The following is a 15,812-nucleotide window of genomic DNA, read 5'->3' as shown; positions in this document are numbered from 1 at the left end:
AATTGATTGCCTATCCGCTACTAAGCGAACGATCGTGTGCTCAAAACTCAGAGCCCATAATTGATTTCAATTGAATTTTGTGTGTTACTCTAGCTCAGGGTTTCTCAAAGTGGTCGATTTCGATCTCCCAGGGGTCGACTTGAAACTATTTTGGGGGTCGAGGAGGTCTGAAAATCGACCCATTTGAATAACACAAGTTTTTTTTTGAAACTTATAAAACGCTGCATAAGTTGTGTGAACCAGGCGAATACACGAGTCAAGCCGTTTATTGTTGCCGTAATTTGTTCTATGTCAAGTGACTACTACAAAGATGAGTTCCGAAGACGACGGGGAGGAGTGTTTGGTGCAATCTGTGCGAGAAGTGCAGGACAATCAATACAACCTTGCATTATGTCAAAAATCAATATTCGCTGCATTGTAGCGCGCCTGGAACTTAATGATTCCAATCCTATAGGCTAGCACCGGTCGGAATACGGAGGTATAATAGCTGGATCGTTCTATTGAAGTCGTCTCAGAGCAAACCGTAAAAACTTTTACTGCACCCATACGATTGACAAAGCATGGACTACATAAAAGGGGGACCGAACAGGGGCCGCATACTCCAGAATACCACGAACCAACGAGCAGTACAAAATCTTCAAAGCATGGATATCGGTGAACTCGTACTGATCTCTGAGCTGAAGATCAATCATGACTCCGAAATGACAGATTGACGATGTTAATTCCAGTATTGACGATTCCATCCTGTATTGATGAAGCATGAGACTATTGAAGTGACCAAAGGAAATGATCCTGCATTTCTTGTCGAGATATGAAAATATCCAATCCGTTATCAAGTCTGGCAAACCTATTTGCTTCAGTTTCTCGACTACTGTGCGAGGCAAAGCGGTAACGTTGCACATCAAACTCGATGTGGTAGAGCGATGTTTCATGAATCCATGCTGGCCGTCGAAGATTATAGGAGACGTTGTATAAAAGATTGTGCATCAGTCTTTCCAACACTTTGCTTAGGCAGCAAAATATGGATACCCCGCGATAGTTCGTCACCTGCTTACAGTTGCTAGATTTATGAATAGGAATGATGCAAGCTGTTTTCTAAGACGCTGGAAATATCCTTTCTTGAAGCGATCGGTTGAATAGATTCGCAAGTTCTCTGGAGCAGCTTTTCAGGGGTACCGTCCGTATCATATCCTTTTATGATGTCTAGGCCATCAATGGCTTTTGTTATTTCGTCTTCGGAAAACTAAATGACGGGTAGATGGATGTTGTACGAAGGAATATGCACAAAATAGTCACTTTTTGGCATAGGTGACGATTTGCTGAAGACGCTCTCAAAAAATATACCGAACATATTAGCGACATCCGCATTCGTATTAGTCTGTAACCCATTGAATATTACGTTGCTCAGGATACGAGTGGAATTTTGCCGTTTTTTTCACGAAGTCCCAAAAGCGCGATGGATCCTGTCACTGATGTCACATTAGGCAGATTCGCCGCCGTCGGATCATCCGACGCGAACCCCCGGCATGTTAGGTGTGACGCTAAACACTCGGACATGGGAGCACAACGATTGAGAACCTGCTGATTATGAAGTGAGCATGGTCTGGGCTAAGCAATGAAAACAAATATTTGACGATATATAGTGGTGATAAGTTCTTATAAATCGAGATTGTATGTGGAGACGAAAAATTTCTTCAAAATTTTCAATCACAAATGTGTTTGTGATTTCGTATTTCACCAGTATTCTGAGAGAAAGTTTCCAGAATCGATTCTCTAAAGTTGTTTCTTCTGCCAGGGGTGAATGAACTGCAAAGTTTGGAGCCTCTTTAATGCAGAAAGTAAAGTTACTTCTTGTTACTGATGTCGTTTGAACGTCTCAGGTTTGAACTGCAGCCTCATGGTCGGCGGCCGTTCAGTTCCTTGTTCCCTATAGCTAGGGATGCAGACCACAAGAAAACAAATTGATAAACGTTTGGAAGAGACCCATTGCCAAGTTTCTCATAACATTATCTTGAAATTTAAAAACATATATTTATTGAGTTCTTGAAAATCATATTTTATTTTATCTCTTCATAAAACACAAATAATGTTGTGTAATAAAAAGTACTTAAGGGGGTATTCTAGTGTAGAGACACGAATTTCGGACGTTTTTTCGAACTCCGTAAAAATATAACAAAGAACATTTTTACTATCTATTATATCATTATTTGTTTATCTATCTCTTAACAATAAAACAAAAAATGAACGGCGAAAAAATATTCATAACGAGAATAACCAAGAGCTGATGAAGTGAGGGGGAGCAAAAAAAAGTTGTGCCATGGCGTACACGATTCCAGCCCTTCTGGTTATCTGAAACAAAAAAATCGAACAGATTCTGAATCAGTAAAGATGCCGCTCTCGCATGGACTTCGGACAAGTCAAAAAGATATTTTTTGACAAAATGGCGGCCATTTGAAAACAAAATGCGGTTTAAAATGTTTTTTCTTACGTTTTCCGATTTTAGAATTTAGTAAAATTTAAAAAATATAATTTTTTAAAGGTTCATGCGATAGACAGATGCCTGCAGATTGTATCCATATAAATTTGATATGAATCGGTTCAGTAGAATTTGAGATGTCGTGTACGCCAGTTTGAAAAAACTAGTTTTGACGAAAACGCGTTTGAAGTTCATTGTTATGACCGTACCAAGTTAGATACCGCATCACTAATATAGCTTTAACTCGGTAAATAATAGGATTTTCTATATATCCTTTCAAGAGTATATTTTTGAATACCTAATTTACAGAAATATTAAGCAAAAAAATTGATTTTTCCAAATTTCTAGACTAGAATACTGTCTTAAGGGGGCACTATGAACACCATAAATAATATGAGATTTTCGCGATTTTTTTTTCATGGAGAAAATAAATTTCTATGATTAATCTGATATCATAGTTTCATTAGGTGTATATCATTTAACAAACAAAAAATAAATTGGACTTTCCCTTAAATAGATGCAACCGATTTGTTGAAAACTTGCAACCAAAACCTTGTAAACTGGTTGGAGTTCTACAACCGATTTGAACCAATTGTTTTTTTACGTGATCTTGGATATATTTCCTGTCATCGTACGTAGGATTTTATCAAAATATAGATATTTAACGAAATGGTGATTTTTTTTTTGTAAAAAGATGCGTTTTGATCAAAAATGGAGACATAAACTTTCACCAAAATATTATTTTTCAAAATATCGAAAAAATCCTACGTACGATGACAGGGAATTTAGTGGAGATTTTGGGAAAAACTATTTCACCAAAATCGGATGAACCGTTCCGGAGGTAGAACCCCCACCAGTTTGCAAAATACGGTTTCGAGAAAAACGCGTTATAATTTTTAGATACATTTATTTCGTCTATTTTACATCGTAACATCAGACTGCAATCCCTGGACCATGAAACTGTCCTTCAATGCATAAAAGACGATCTTCCTGTCACTTTTTTGTTGCCAGATTGGACTTGCGGACTTCTCTAGATGCTTCTGACATCCGCTCTTCTGCTCGTTCGATTCGTTCCTTAGCCGATTGTTCGCAGAAATTGTTGCACTCCGATCCAATTTCAAGCTCAAGTCCTTTCATTATCTCCAAAACACCTTGTACACCATCATTTAGGTTACAGGATGCTATATTTGCTGCAATTTCCAAAACTTTTGATTATTGGTTGCATGCACCAATATTGCAAATCCACCGCTATGGTCGCGATAGTATGCGAATCAAGTTGTTTGAATGTTTGATCGATAAATGTACATAGGACCAATTCGAAAATCAATCCACATATATCCATCCATTATATTGTATGATAGCTTTGGTAGCCAGGAGAATATACATTCCCGTAAGCAACTGATGTATGCGTTGTGCGCATTCTTCACGCGCTCCTCAACAAAGACTTAGGTCCACTAATTGGCTTGTAACTTCGAAACGGAGCATCGGGCAAACCTGGGCAAAAACTACAGTGACGTAGACATACCAGAGAACATTTTAAGCCAAAATTTTTTTTAACATTTTTTCAAGTTTCCATAGTATACTATCCCCTTAAATTTACATGCCTTCAAACAAATTTCGCTGCTGCTTGCAAATTCCTTCGTTCCCACCGGTGTTGACCAACAACGGTTTGATTGTTGCAAAGAAATGTCAAAAATCAAAAACAAACCGTCGCTATAGAGCGGTTTTCTCAGTTGTCCATCTTGATTATGTCTGTTAAATTGTTCGAAATATTGTAAATTGAAAAACAGGCAATTGTCCATCAATCATGTATGAAGTAATATCCTGTGCGAAGGACACGCAGCTGCACACATTCCCCTCGTTCAATCTACTCTCTACAAGTGCCCATGTGAATGGAAATGGGAGCGACTGCCAGTTCTTCCCGGCCTCGAAGTTGTTCCTCCGGGCGAACAAGAACTGGGGTGTGGAGATGATGAGAATCAAAACTGTTGACGGAAAACGTAAGTCCTATTCTTCCACGAAGCATTGATTATATGATAATGGACTATTCATGCACTTTAACACAGCCACGCTCGGAAATGTGAAGAAAATTACTATGGACAACCTGTACTGTGTGGCCTGTCCTAAAACGGACCGCGAAGATATCGCAATTGGTCTAACATCGGGAGTGATTCGACTGATGAATTACAAGAAATCTTCGGCCACCAAACGGTTCGAGGCGGATCGCATAGCCAATGGGGTCACTTGTTTGGATTTCAATGCCACTGATGATTGTCTGGCGGCGGTTTATGAAAGTGGAACGGTCAATTTGTTCGGCATAAAGACCAATGCCCGGGTGGCAACAATGACTTTTGATAAGCAGTGAGTGGTCGATGACGATTTGCTTGTTTTACTTTTTATTCTCTATATTTTCTCTCGTATTTGCAGCACAACCAAAGTCCGCTTTCATCCGACCAGACGATTCCTCATGGCAGTGGCCTCTTACAATGGGTCCGTTGTGTTGTATGACACACAATCAAAAAAGGTTGCCTTCAGCCAATCGGAAGCACATTCCGCTCCCTGTCGAGACATTGGTATGACTAGCAACTGTCCGGATGCCTTATTTACCGTTGGGTATGACAACGTGATCAATATATTCGACACACGAAAGAAGCTAACCGCATCGCAGATTCGGTCCAACTACCCGTTTGAATCTATCGCCGTCTCGGAGTGTGGCGGATTTTTCTGCGTAGGAAATTTGAAGGGATTCGTTTCCGGATACGATATGAGAAACTTGGCGGAGCCATTGAAGACCAGCAAAATTCACGACAACATTGTAAACAGTATAGCGTTTGTTCCAAAACCGTCGGAAAAAGGAGGACACCGGGTGAGCTTCGATCCGGCTCAGGTATCTAAAATCGACGAAGTCAGTTTGACGAGCAACTCTGGTGGTTCGCGACCGGGATCAGCGAACAATTCACAAAATTCTCAGAATGCCAACAAATCCGATCAGGATAGTTTTATGGGTGAAATCGATTTGTTCCTGCAAAGGCGCGATTCGATGGATTACATGTCTCGATTGAGTTCATCTTCCAGATTGAGCACCGAATCCCGCAGTAGCATTAATATGGGAGGTGGTAACAATTTGATGGGGTATTTGGACGACATCTCTGATAGTAATCTGGATGTCGATCAGGGTGGAAATGTTCAAAGTAACCTCGATGATAGTTTCGTGAACGTTAATCGTCTGCTGAAGCGAACCACAACCACCACCACCACTAAAAAACAAAGTTTTGTGGATCGCACTCAAAAATCTACCATTAACTTGGAAAACATTCGAGAAGAATCGCATGACAATGATAGTAGCCGTACGCTTGCCGAAATCCCTGCCGATACAAACGTTGAACCTCAAAAACCTATGGTCGGCGTTAAAAAATCAGCTTCGTTTCGTCGCTCTGTTGCCACCGAAAATAAGGAGAATCATTTTGATGGCACAGAAAAAAACTCAACCCCCCAGTCGGAAGTCATAATCACCTCCACTCCTGACTGGGATACACCTAAAACAGCTCTTCCAACCACCACTAGCACCGAGCCAATACCGGCGAGTGTCCAACTCGCTCTACAGGAACTCAAGCTGGAAATCGCAAACTTTCGTACGGAAATCCGCGAGGAAATGAAGGAACACTTTTTTCAGAATAAAGTCGACCGAAAATATACAGCCCAAGCTACGCGAAGTCATGCATGGATGGGTGCCTTCAACCTTTGGCGAGAAACACAGAAGAAGCTCGATCGGGTGGACGAGGTCACGCAAACCGGGTTCGGACTGCTGCTGTCGAATGATGAATTTACTCAGCAATTTCTGAGATTGCAGAGGGAAAATGAAGCCCTCAAACAAAGGATAGCCGAGTTGGAACAAACGAGTGTGAGGAAATAGAATAATATGTCTAGTTTTTATCGAACTCATGATTGTGAACACGTTAGTTATTTTTTTTTAAAGTAAAATTTGACTGGTTTTAAAATATACACTTTTAGTTGGAGAACATTTTCAAGAAAACCGTGTGTCTTATTCTATTTTGGAAAGATAATATTCTAGTGATGAAATTGTATTGTAATTGTTCTTTTCAGTTGTTTCTTGATTAGCAACGCCTGAGATCATGCAGTGGTGGAAATTCATGAGCATTCTGTTTAATCATGGTTAGATATAGGGGAAGGACGATAAAGACGGACACCTTAAGTTTTTTTCCTTGAATTTCACAAATAAATATATAGCCATCTCACCATAAATTGATAGTCTAGGTCTCTTTTTATGATAAAATTTGTCTTTGAGGCAAAAATTTTATAACATGAATGTGTCCGGCTGTGAGAAATCGAAAGAATTTGTTATTCCAATAAACGTAGGCAAACAAAGGTCAAGATCAGAATCACGATTTTCCGCCCAGATATGTATCTGAGCAGAGTTCCAGAGTTTTGAGATGAGAGTAGACTGGCTACCCGATGATTGAGGAAATGATGAGATTGAATGTAGTCAAGATGTTGATCTATACTGATCGGTGGTTTTATTGCAACTGACACTATTCTTACCTTACCTTCTCTATTTTTAAGAGGCTTTAAATTAGTCACTGTTCTTAACATTTCGTGCCCTATTTGTACGATTGGCCCATAGACACTTTAATAGCGTTTGTTTGGATTGCGTCTGGAATATTTGCTATAATACAGTTGCGCGTTGTATAGCCAGTTCATTTCCATCCGTTCCTGGTCTTTTGTCAATTCGCTTGTTATTGTTTGTGATTGTTATGATTGTCTATATGTCGTTTTGTTGTACTGTTGTGTTTCGAGAGGTGCAAATAATGTGTATCAGTTCCGTGCTGAAAAAGTAAGTAACAATAAAGTGCGTACACATACAGCGTCACCGTCACCCACGGCTTACAGAGACAAGGCTAGCTACTCCGGATCAGTCATTTTTTAGTGACGTCATCTGAGTCGTTGAACTAAACAATGTGTTCTTATTTTTTATTTTTCGTGCTTTGTAAGTTTATGCGTTGATAATATAGTTGATTATATTTAACACCATGAATAATTTGATAAAACATTTATCCACAAAGAACATAATTCTCGGTTTTTCGGAAAGCGAAAGAATCTCTTTTTTGGCCCGATAATGTCATTTTCATAATTTATACACCCGCTCACAGCGCATTGAACCATTTTCGATTTTTCATTTCAGGAACATTTACGCGTAAGTCGGAAAACAAAATACAACTGGCGACTGTTTACACTGAGAATTCGGATGACGTCATAAAAAAAAGTTTACTCGCTAAAGAACTAGCCTTGTCTCTGTAAACCGTGACCGTCACCGTCCTGTCAACTATTCTCTTGCACTTATTTTGCCGACGTTAAAGTTGCCAGTGATTGTGTATGTGAATGCTACCATACGATTTCCATGGGAGAATATTTGAAATGTCAAATATTCTCCCATGGAAATCGCATGGTAGCATGCAATTCCTTTACGTTGACTTCACGCTGACGGGACGTTGTATGTGCAGTGCACTTATTTTTTATCGCTTGAAGCGAGCATATGTTTGACTCAGCTGGGAATATAGTTTAGAATTTAGTACGGTATGAGGACGCACGCTGCACATAGAACCAAAACAAACCATTAAATAGGCGAGCACGCGAGCGATTGTTAAACCAACAGCCGGTTGTGGCTGGAACAGAAACAAACACAACACACAACAAAACAGGCAGCTTAAACCAAATGACCCATTCTGGAGCGGGAACACACCTTGGTTTTTATTTATGAAAATTTAAATAAATCCCCTTTTTTTACTAGAATTAATCGTATCACTCACCTTACTTGCAATATAAACTTGCCCCCGACTTGGATATATTTGCAATGCCGATTTCCCCCGGGCACATTGGTTTAAATATCTCTGTTAGGTAATACATTTCGGTAGGAACAAAAGCTCCCCCTACTTTTATGTATTTGCAATGCCGGTTTCTCCCAGGCAGCTTGGTTCTGATGTCTTTGTTAGGGACCCGCCGCATGTGTTGTCAATGCAACCAATCAGAAGCGGGTGTTTCACGATATGCTCGATTTCCGATTTTCAATTTGTACCCCAATATGTTCCCGAAAGACGTAATCCTACGTCAAAGAAAAAAAAAGCAGTCTCAGGCTGCCTTCTGCAGCCAGAAGTTGTCTCAAGTAGAACTGAGACCGGTGTTGTTCCTGGATATATCACAGTCTTGAGTCCGCTAACGAGAGATCAGCAGCAACCAGACTTCCAACCTTCGAAGCATCAATTGTATAATTTGCGCTCGGAGTTCGTGAAGATCTTGCTCTCGTTGATCCTCCCGCTTAGTAGATTTCGACAAATTGTTCAAACTCCCGTTCGTAACGCGTTCCGTAGGGAATTAGTGCGAAGGCTTTGGTTACTTCGAAATCTGTAACGTGCAAGCCAGACTCATTACAAAACTGTTCGTGGAGTGTTTTGCCGCGAGTGAACGCAAGGGTTCCCGGAATAAATCGCCACAGAAAACGACTGCAACAGAAACCACCGCTTATAAAATGTGTAGTAGGCTATAAATATTGTGGCGCGGTATTGTATTTCAAAACAAGAATTAACCGGGCAAACGTATCGCCCCAGGCAAACGTAACGCCCCGGGCAGACGTATACCGTCCGACGCTCGCTAGAGCTCGGTCGGACATTGCTAAAGGATCGTATCCTATGTTTCAAACTAACCGGGCAATCAGTGGATCCCAGGTTTGCGTGCGAGACACCGCCGCTTCCGACGGCGGGTCGGCGGTGGACTCGGATTGCGTCATCTTGGCGGCATGGGCCGCCTCGATTCCTTATCCTCGCCAAATGGGGACTTCGTCCCCATTACATTGTCCTCAGAATAAATTTCGAAAAACGAGAACAAGAGAATAAATTTATAATAGAAATGTGAGGCACATGATGTTTTTCCCGCGCCAAATATTTCTAGCCTACTACACTTTTTCTAAGCGGTTGTTTCTGTTGCAGTTGTTTACTGTGGCGATTTATTCCGGTCACCGAACGCAAGTGATGGTTGCCAGACGATTTTCATAATCGAACTACTCGAACGAAAATAAAAATTGAGTTGTTAAATTATTATTTTCGTGTTGTTTGATAAATCATATAACTTTATTCTAATTCACATAATACATATAATGAAAACCACTATTGATGTTTTTATATTTATTGTAATGAGTTCTGAAAAACACGATATAGACCTTGTTCTCACTGCAGCGGGGCGTCAGCGTGGCTTGGGCGGGGCGTGTGACGCTTACGATTAATCGAGTGTGTTCACACCAGGCTGACGTGTCGTGAGCGTGGTTTTGGCGTGTGGCTGTCGTGCAACCGAAAACACTTCACGCCGGCGATATTTGTACTTCTCCGCTTCTCTCTTGCATATGTTTGTTTGTAGGAGTGACATAATTATAATTTTTTTGATTTTCTTTTTATTTTTTACGGTTTTCACCCTCCAAGTTTTTAGCCGGATACGTCCAACTATGTTGGAATTTTTAAAAATAACCCAATTTTCATTCTTTCATCCAAAAACAGGAAGTGGGTTATATCTATGGTATAACCGCAAGGGTGACGTAGGACTATCGTTGATTTAGAGATAATTTGTTTGAAGTTGAATCTGAATTCATTCTGAATGAATGAATATTTGGGGGACCTCGAAAACGAGAGCGTTACGTTGGAGGCACATGGTTTTATGCATCCAATATTGGATACGGAAATATCCTACTGATGGGGAAGAATAATCTTCAGAAGCTATCCTGTTAATTGCGATTGATTGAAAAATCACAAAACCAAATGTATTTGGTCACAGTGTTACATGGATAGAAAACATTAAAATAAACTGTTTCACATGAATGTATTTTTAAATTCCCATAGGAACTGGCAGATTATTTTCAGTAACGATTAGATATTTCCACATTTTCCTCGATACTGGAAGCCCACCAGTGGTTAATGCTAACTCGATAACCATCTGTTAATAGCACTTGATTGAAACATATTTGGTCACAGTGTTACATGAATAGAAAACATTCAAATAAACTGTTTCACATGAATGCATTTTTAAATTCCCAGAGGATCTGGCAGATTATTTTCCGGATCTTTCTCGATGCTGAATGGCATCCAAACGGAAAGAATTCCGCGCGTGAATGTGTGTGTGTGTGTGTAGCGGCTGCTTCGAGATCTTCCCGGGGAACCGTTTGTGGCATCACTCTCCTCTTGATGGATTCCCTTCTGGCCTAAGGTGCACAAACATGCTCTTGGTGACACCGTTCATCCGCGCTTTCATGATAAACAAAGAGCTTCACCACAACAGCGACAACATGCTCCAATCGCTGTTCAATTTGAACTTAGTGGATTTCCGAGCGGCGCTCGCTTATATACCGATTGGTGATTTCAATAGCCTGTTTTGAAAGCAATTTTAAGACTATTGAAACAAGTTTTTGGATCAGAAAGTAACAAGTATAGAACGCGTAGACATTTTATCTTTCGAATGAAGTATCTATCATACCATTTCGTTCAGTTGTTTAGGAGCTATTAACGCTCAAAATCTCGGTCTCCGGCGTAACGCTTTCGTTTTCGAAACTTTGATTTTACACCCCGGTATAGAAATGAAAGACGTAGTCCTACGTCAAAACACACATTGATAATTTTCATGAAACACGTCGAAGACACGCCGCTGGCACGGTGCAATGTGAGTGAATTAAAATATCGAGGCGAGAAGTGAACACGCCCCGCTCACGCCACATTGACGCCCCACTGTAGTGAGAACATGGCCTTAGAATACTCAAGTGATTTTATCTCAATGTTCTCTCCCAATGTAACTATCTTGATTCCACCCAAACTCAAACCAATTTACTATCAGTGCATGAAACAGAAATAAATCAGTTTATGTTTGAAAGTTCACGCGTACGGGTGTTTATTTGTTTACGTTGAGCCAAAATTCGGTTATACAGTCCACTCTCTCGGAGCTACGGATTCATTTAAGAGCGCAAACCATCACTCTGAAAACATGCCAATGGACCATCCTCAAACCTCGGAAACGACGGGATTAAGTTCAAAACATTCCAAAAAAACTCAAACTGAAGAGCTCGGCTTCAAGCCAGGCCCATTGCCGATCCCTCTTGAGCAAACAGATTATTGTCGGTTGTGTTTCACAATTCAACGCCTCCAACCACTTTGTTCGGGAAGGACTAGGGTTCGAGATGACATGCTGGACATGATCTATGCCTGCACTGGGATTTTGATCATACCAAAGCGAAAAAAAATCTTTTTTATTTGTCAAAACTGCGCTCAGACGATTAGTAATTTCTATATGTATCAGCAGCAAATTTGCAGCAATAATCGTGCACTGGTGGCATATCATGCAAGAAACATAAACATTATGAACTTCCCCACTGATAACTATGCGCTTCCGACAGTACAAGAGACACCGGCCACTAAAATGAGAAAAGTGCCAATCCAAGTTCAAATGAGGACTGAAGAGAGTACTATCGACATCTCAGATGGCACTATATCGGATACTGTTGACCCATTGATGAGTCTTGATGAACCATCGAGCGAATCTAGGTCGGATGCGCTGTTTCTAGAGATCTTACCAGAGGATACCCAAACGATTGCCTTGAAGAGTGAACCTCCGGATGATTCGCTGAATTCAGACGATTCATCGGAAGTTGAGTTGTGGGATTGTTGGCAATGTGGCACGACGTTTGCTTTTAAATTTGAATGCGCCAAACATTTGCTGCAGGCGCATCGAGAGGATGTTTCACTTATAGGAAGGCGCTTGGAGTTGGATGAACTGAACCGTAACATGTTGGAGATGATGAGTAAATGTACTCGGGTGCAGGCGACGGGAAGTAAAAGAAAGATAGCTAATTGAAGATAAAACTTCACATGTCATAAATAAACTCAGCCGTCGGTTCTTTCTCCTTGAATAAATAGCAAAAAACTGAACGTCTAAGATTTATTCATTGCAGTGTGTGTGCGTACCAACAGTGTTGGTAAGCGCAAATTGTACTACCCGACATCGGTCTTGTCTCTAACGGTGATGTAGTGTCTGCAGTGTAGCTAACTGGTGCTCTGCTAAGCTGTCGAGATTCAAATTCTCCGCATTGTGGCTTGGGGCATGCCTCCTGTAGTCCTGTAGACGCGAGAATACTCTTGGACAGAACTCACATTTGATCGATGAGTCCTCATTAACGATGCCCATTTGCGTTAGCTGGATTTGGTTTTGTCGCTGCTGATGCTTCACCTGATGTCGCTTCCACTGGATGTGTTGGGAGAAGCTATCGCCGCAGATAACACACACGTAGGGTCTTTCTCCCGTATGCGTCCTTATGTGGTACCTTAGATGATGGCTGTATTTGAATGATTTCGGGCAGTGGGGACATTTACGGTCCCGTATTTCCTCGTGAACAGCCTTCAAGTGTCTAGATAGTGAACGCTTTTCCCTAAACTGAGCCAAACACTCGAGACACTGGTATGGACGTTCCCCGGCATGGACATCCAAATGAATTTTCCAGGACTCTCGATCGAGGAAAGCTCGCCCACAAACCATACACCGATGTTCCTTGCTTGCATTGGCGGCATTAGGTGGTTCGATCTTCGGAAAAGACTGCTGCTGCTGTTGCTCGATCGCTCCTTGAAATGAGCCCATCAGCTCCCCAAGACCGTTCAAACTGGTTATGGCATCTGCTATAATACTGCTTTCGGTGAGACAATCATCACCGGCATATTCGTCCGGTTCCTCGTGAACTGGTGCCCTCGTTTCGACAACATCACGCGCAGTATTTCCAACAGAACCATCATCTTCGCCCATCTCCACCTTCACCTTAATCTCCGCCAATAGGTTTCGCTTCGTCTTGATTATGCTGTCGCAATGTTTACTTCGCTTTTGAAACTGGTGAATCTCGTCCAGAAATGTCACACACATACTGCAGATTCCAGCTGGATAGTCTTCGCGTAGCGAAATTTTCACTCCCGCACAGCGACGAATTTTGTCCGTCAGTTCGCGGATGTAGCTGCCATCGGGAGGAAACAGATTGACAATGTTCTGGTCGGAAAAACACAGGCGGCAATAGGATTCCGGATTATCGTTGGGGCTGTGAGCAACATAGATTTTGATTTTTTTCACACATTAGAATCTCACTTGTACTTACACATCATTACGGAATTCCACTGCAGCGGTGGATCCCCGTAATTGGGCCTCGATCTCCATAATTTATGGCACTTTTTTTTGAAGATTTTTCTTGTTGGAAAAAGATGGATCGACAATTTCGTCTAGCTTGCCAGACGATGTTTTTGTTTTGCGCCGTTTGTTTTGCTTTAATCATCCGTACAAGTCAGAAGCTGTTGTCATTGCTGTCAACAGCATATTGTTATTCATCGTACGTAGCAATTACCCTGGTATGCTTTAAATATCTTTGCATTAGTATTGCTGGATGGAATATATTTTCGTAATTGAGTGAAGAGCAGAGATGTCAGGTTTAAAGACATGTCTTCGTTTCAAAGACATTCGACTTATACTTATGACAGACATACAGCTGTACTACCGTTGTACTTCGAAAATTGTATGTCTGTCACCATGTACAGCGCTAGAACAATGCAAGCAACTCCGTACAATCGCTGTACCTGTACCGACCTCTTTTACCGCTGTACATGGCTACAGTTGTACTGTGCGCAGCGCCATAGACGGTTAGTGGTGGGTAGCATGAACAAAACGAATCAAAACATTTGGTATACATTCTTTTCAATGACTTTCTCTTGAGTTGATAACTCAGATTGGAAACATATTTGTTGTGTTCGATAGTTTAGACGCTAAATAAAAACCTTTTCCATTGAAATATTGGTGAAAATACAATGCAATAAATTCAAACTTCTGATTGTCAGTCTGACATGCGGTACAATGTACAACCAAAGTATGTGTGTCATGCTATCGTGGTACCTGTACAACGCTGTACACGTACAGCGCTAGTACAGTTGTATGTCTGTCCATGGTATTACTGTCAAGATACAGTGACTCAAACTCGTAATCGTACGGAATAATGTTTACTTGAACATCCTGAAGGAATATATGAAGTAAAGTGTCAACAAAATGTGATGGAATCGAGGATTCAAGTTTTGCCACGACAATTACCCAGAGCTCGAGACATATAAAGTTCGCCCATGGTTACATTGCAATCACTCAAAAGTTATTGATATTCCTCTGCAATTTTCCGACATCAAACACAATAAAAAAACTGAGGAAATTATCTGTGTAGGAAAGAAGAAATCATTAAATTTCTAAAAATAATGACCACTTTATGAAAAAATCGATGAATATTCCTTCCGAATACATAAAAAAAACTCGTAGATAAGGTTAAGCAAAGCTTATAAGAAATTGAAAGGCAAGTCAATTTTAACATCATAAACGATCGAAAGAAGGACAGACGGAAAACATTACACGATGAACGCGAGCCGAGTGTACGATCCTAAAATAAACAACCTATTGGGAGCGGGTGCAATAAAACAGTGAAAGGAGAGGGACCAAAACGATCGCAAACATTTCATATCGCGCTAGGCTCCGTTGGTTTTAGAATGCAGTTACAAATCTTAGATAAACATTAGCCAGGAGTTGTATGGTAATGACGATAGTGAAAGGATTTATATACAAAGAGGCAAGAACGTTTATAGTTTTCTCTTTCCTTCACACGTACCGTGAAGATCTTGTACTCGTTGATCCTCCCGCTTAGTTGATATTTAATAGATTGATTCTGCTCCCGTTCGTGGCTTGTTCCGTACGAAATTTGTGCGAAGGCAGTCAGTTCAATTTGTTGAAAGGAATAACACTGGTTAGCTTCCGTTCGTGGCTCGTTCCGTAGGGAATTAATGCGAAGGCAGTCAATTCAGTTTGTTCCAGGAACAAGGGTAATTCACTCGACACTTTTCCTTACTTCAACCCTGTAAAGTGCCAATCCAGATTCGCAAGGTTGATTCCTTCGCATCAACCGAGTTTGCGTCTTGGGCATCTTTTACACAGCTAAAGATAGTTGCAATGAACAACGGATACCCTACTAATGATGGAGGCAGAGGCAGCCGTGGCAGTATTCCGAGCTCTGCAATACAATTTTCTTAACCGATTTTAAAGTTGCTAAAACTTACATTATAGACCCATTAAACATAAAAACAATAATTTGATATCAACACAATTTTATTTCATTGATTTCCATGACATGAAACGCCAACATAACATAACAACAGTAATAACATTTTATTGAGTGGTTTTTATCAAGGCGCTTATATCAATGTATAACAGGTGAAGCAACATCATCACTTCAATA

At 40.8% G+C, this 15,812-nt stretch overlaps 3 protein-coding genes across 3 annotated transcripts; 2 read left to right on the top strand and 1 right to left on the bottom strand.

Moving 5' to 3' along the window:
* Nucleotides 1-4,184: 4,184 nt before the first annotated feature.
* LOC129772525 (uncharacterized) lies at nucleotides 4,185-6,525 on the top strand. The gene is made up of 3 exons (XM_055776213.1): nucleotides 4,185-4,476; nucleotides 4,543-4,837; nucleotides 4,904-6,525. The coding sequence occupies exons 1-3, from the start codon at nucleotides 4,284-4,286 to the stop codon at nucleotides 6,387-6,389; spliced, it is 1,974 nt and encodes a 657-aa protein (XP_055632188.1). The 5' UTR covers nucleotides 4,185-4,283; the 3' UTR covers nucleotides 6,390-6,525.
* A 4,873-nt stretch (nucleotides 6,526-11,398) lies between these two features.
* On the top strand, nucleotides 11,399-12,430 carry LOC129772668 (uncharacterized). The gene has a single exon (XM_055776224.1). The coding sequence runs from the start codon at nucleotides 11,507-11,509 to the stop codon at nucleotides 12,371-12,373; it is 867 nt and encodes a 288-aa protein (XP_055632199.1). The 5' UTR covers nucleotides 11,399-11,506; the 3' UTR covers nucleotides 12,374-12,430.
* A 26-nt stretch (nucleotides 12,431-12,456) lies between these two features.
* Nucleotides 12,457-13,823, bottom strand: LOC129772620 (zinc finger protein 235-like). The gene is made up of 2 exons (XM_055776221.1): nucleotides 13,653-13,823; nucleotides 12,457-13,595 (listed from the first exon to the last, which is right to left on the bottom strand). Exons 1-2 carry the CDS (start codon nucleotides 13,709-13,711, stop codon nucleotides 12,533-12,535), a joined length of 1,122 nt encoding a protein of 373 aa, XP_055632196.1. The 5' UTR covers nucleotides 13,712-13,823; the 3' UTR covers nucleotides 12,457-12,532.
* Between the last annotated feature and the right edge of the window lie 1,989 nt (nucleotides 13,824-15,812).

Source organism: Toxorhynchites rutilus, chromosome 1 (genome assembly GCF_029784135.1).
Source record: "Toxorhynchites rutilus septentrionalis strain SRP chromosome 1, ASM2978413v1, whole genome shotgun sequence".
Taxonomy (NCBI): Eukaryota; Metazoa; Arthropoda; class Insecta; order Diptera; family Culicidae; genus Toxorhynchites; species Toxorhynchites rutilus.
This window is presented reverse-complemented; position numbering and strand designations above follow the sequence as displayed.

Excerpts from the sequence above, each read along its gene's own strand:
- LOC129772525 (XM_055776213.1), top strand. The coding sequence starts at position 4,284 with ATGTATGAAGTAATATCCTGTGCGAAGGACACGCAGCTGCACACATTC. Across the intron at positions 4,477-4,542 it reads CAAAACTGTTGACGGAAAAC|CCACGCTCGGAAATGTGAAG; the intron begins GTAAGTCCTATT and ends ACTTTAACACAG. Across the intron at positions 4,838-4,903 it reads ACAATGACTTTTGATAAGCA|CACAACCAAAGTCCGCTTTC; the intron begins GTGAGTGGTCGA and ends TCGTATTTGCAG.
- LOC129772668 (XM_055776224.1), top strand. The coding sequence starts at position 11,507 with ATGCCAATGGACCATCCTCAAACCTCGGAAACGACGGGATTAAGTTCA.
- LOC129772620 (XM_055776221.1), bottom strand. The coding sequence starts at position 13,711 with ATGGAGATCGAGGCCCAATTACGGGGATCCACCGCTGCAGTGGAATTC. Across the intron at positions 13,596-13,652 it reads GTGGAATTCCGTAATGATGT|CCCCAACGATAATCCGGAAT; the intron begins GTAAGTACAAGT and ends TGTTGCTCACAG.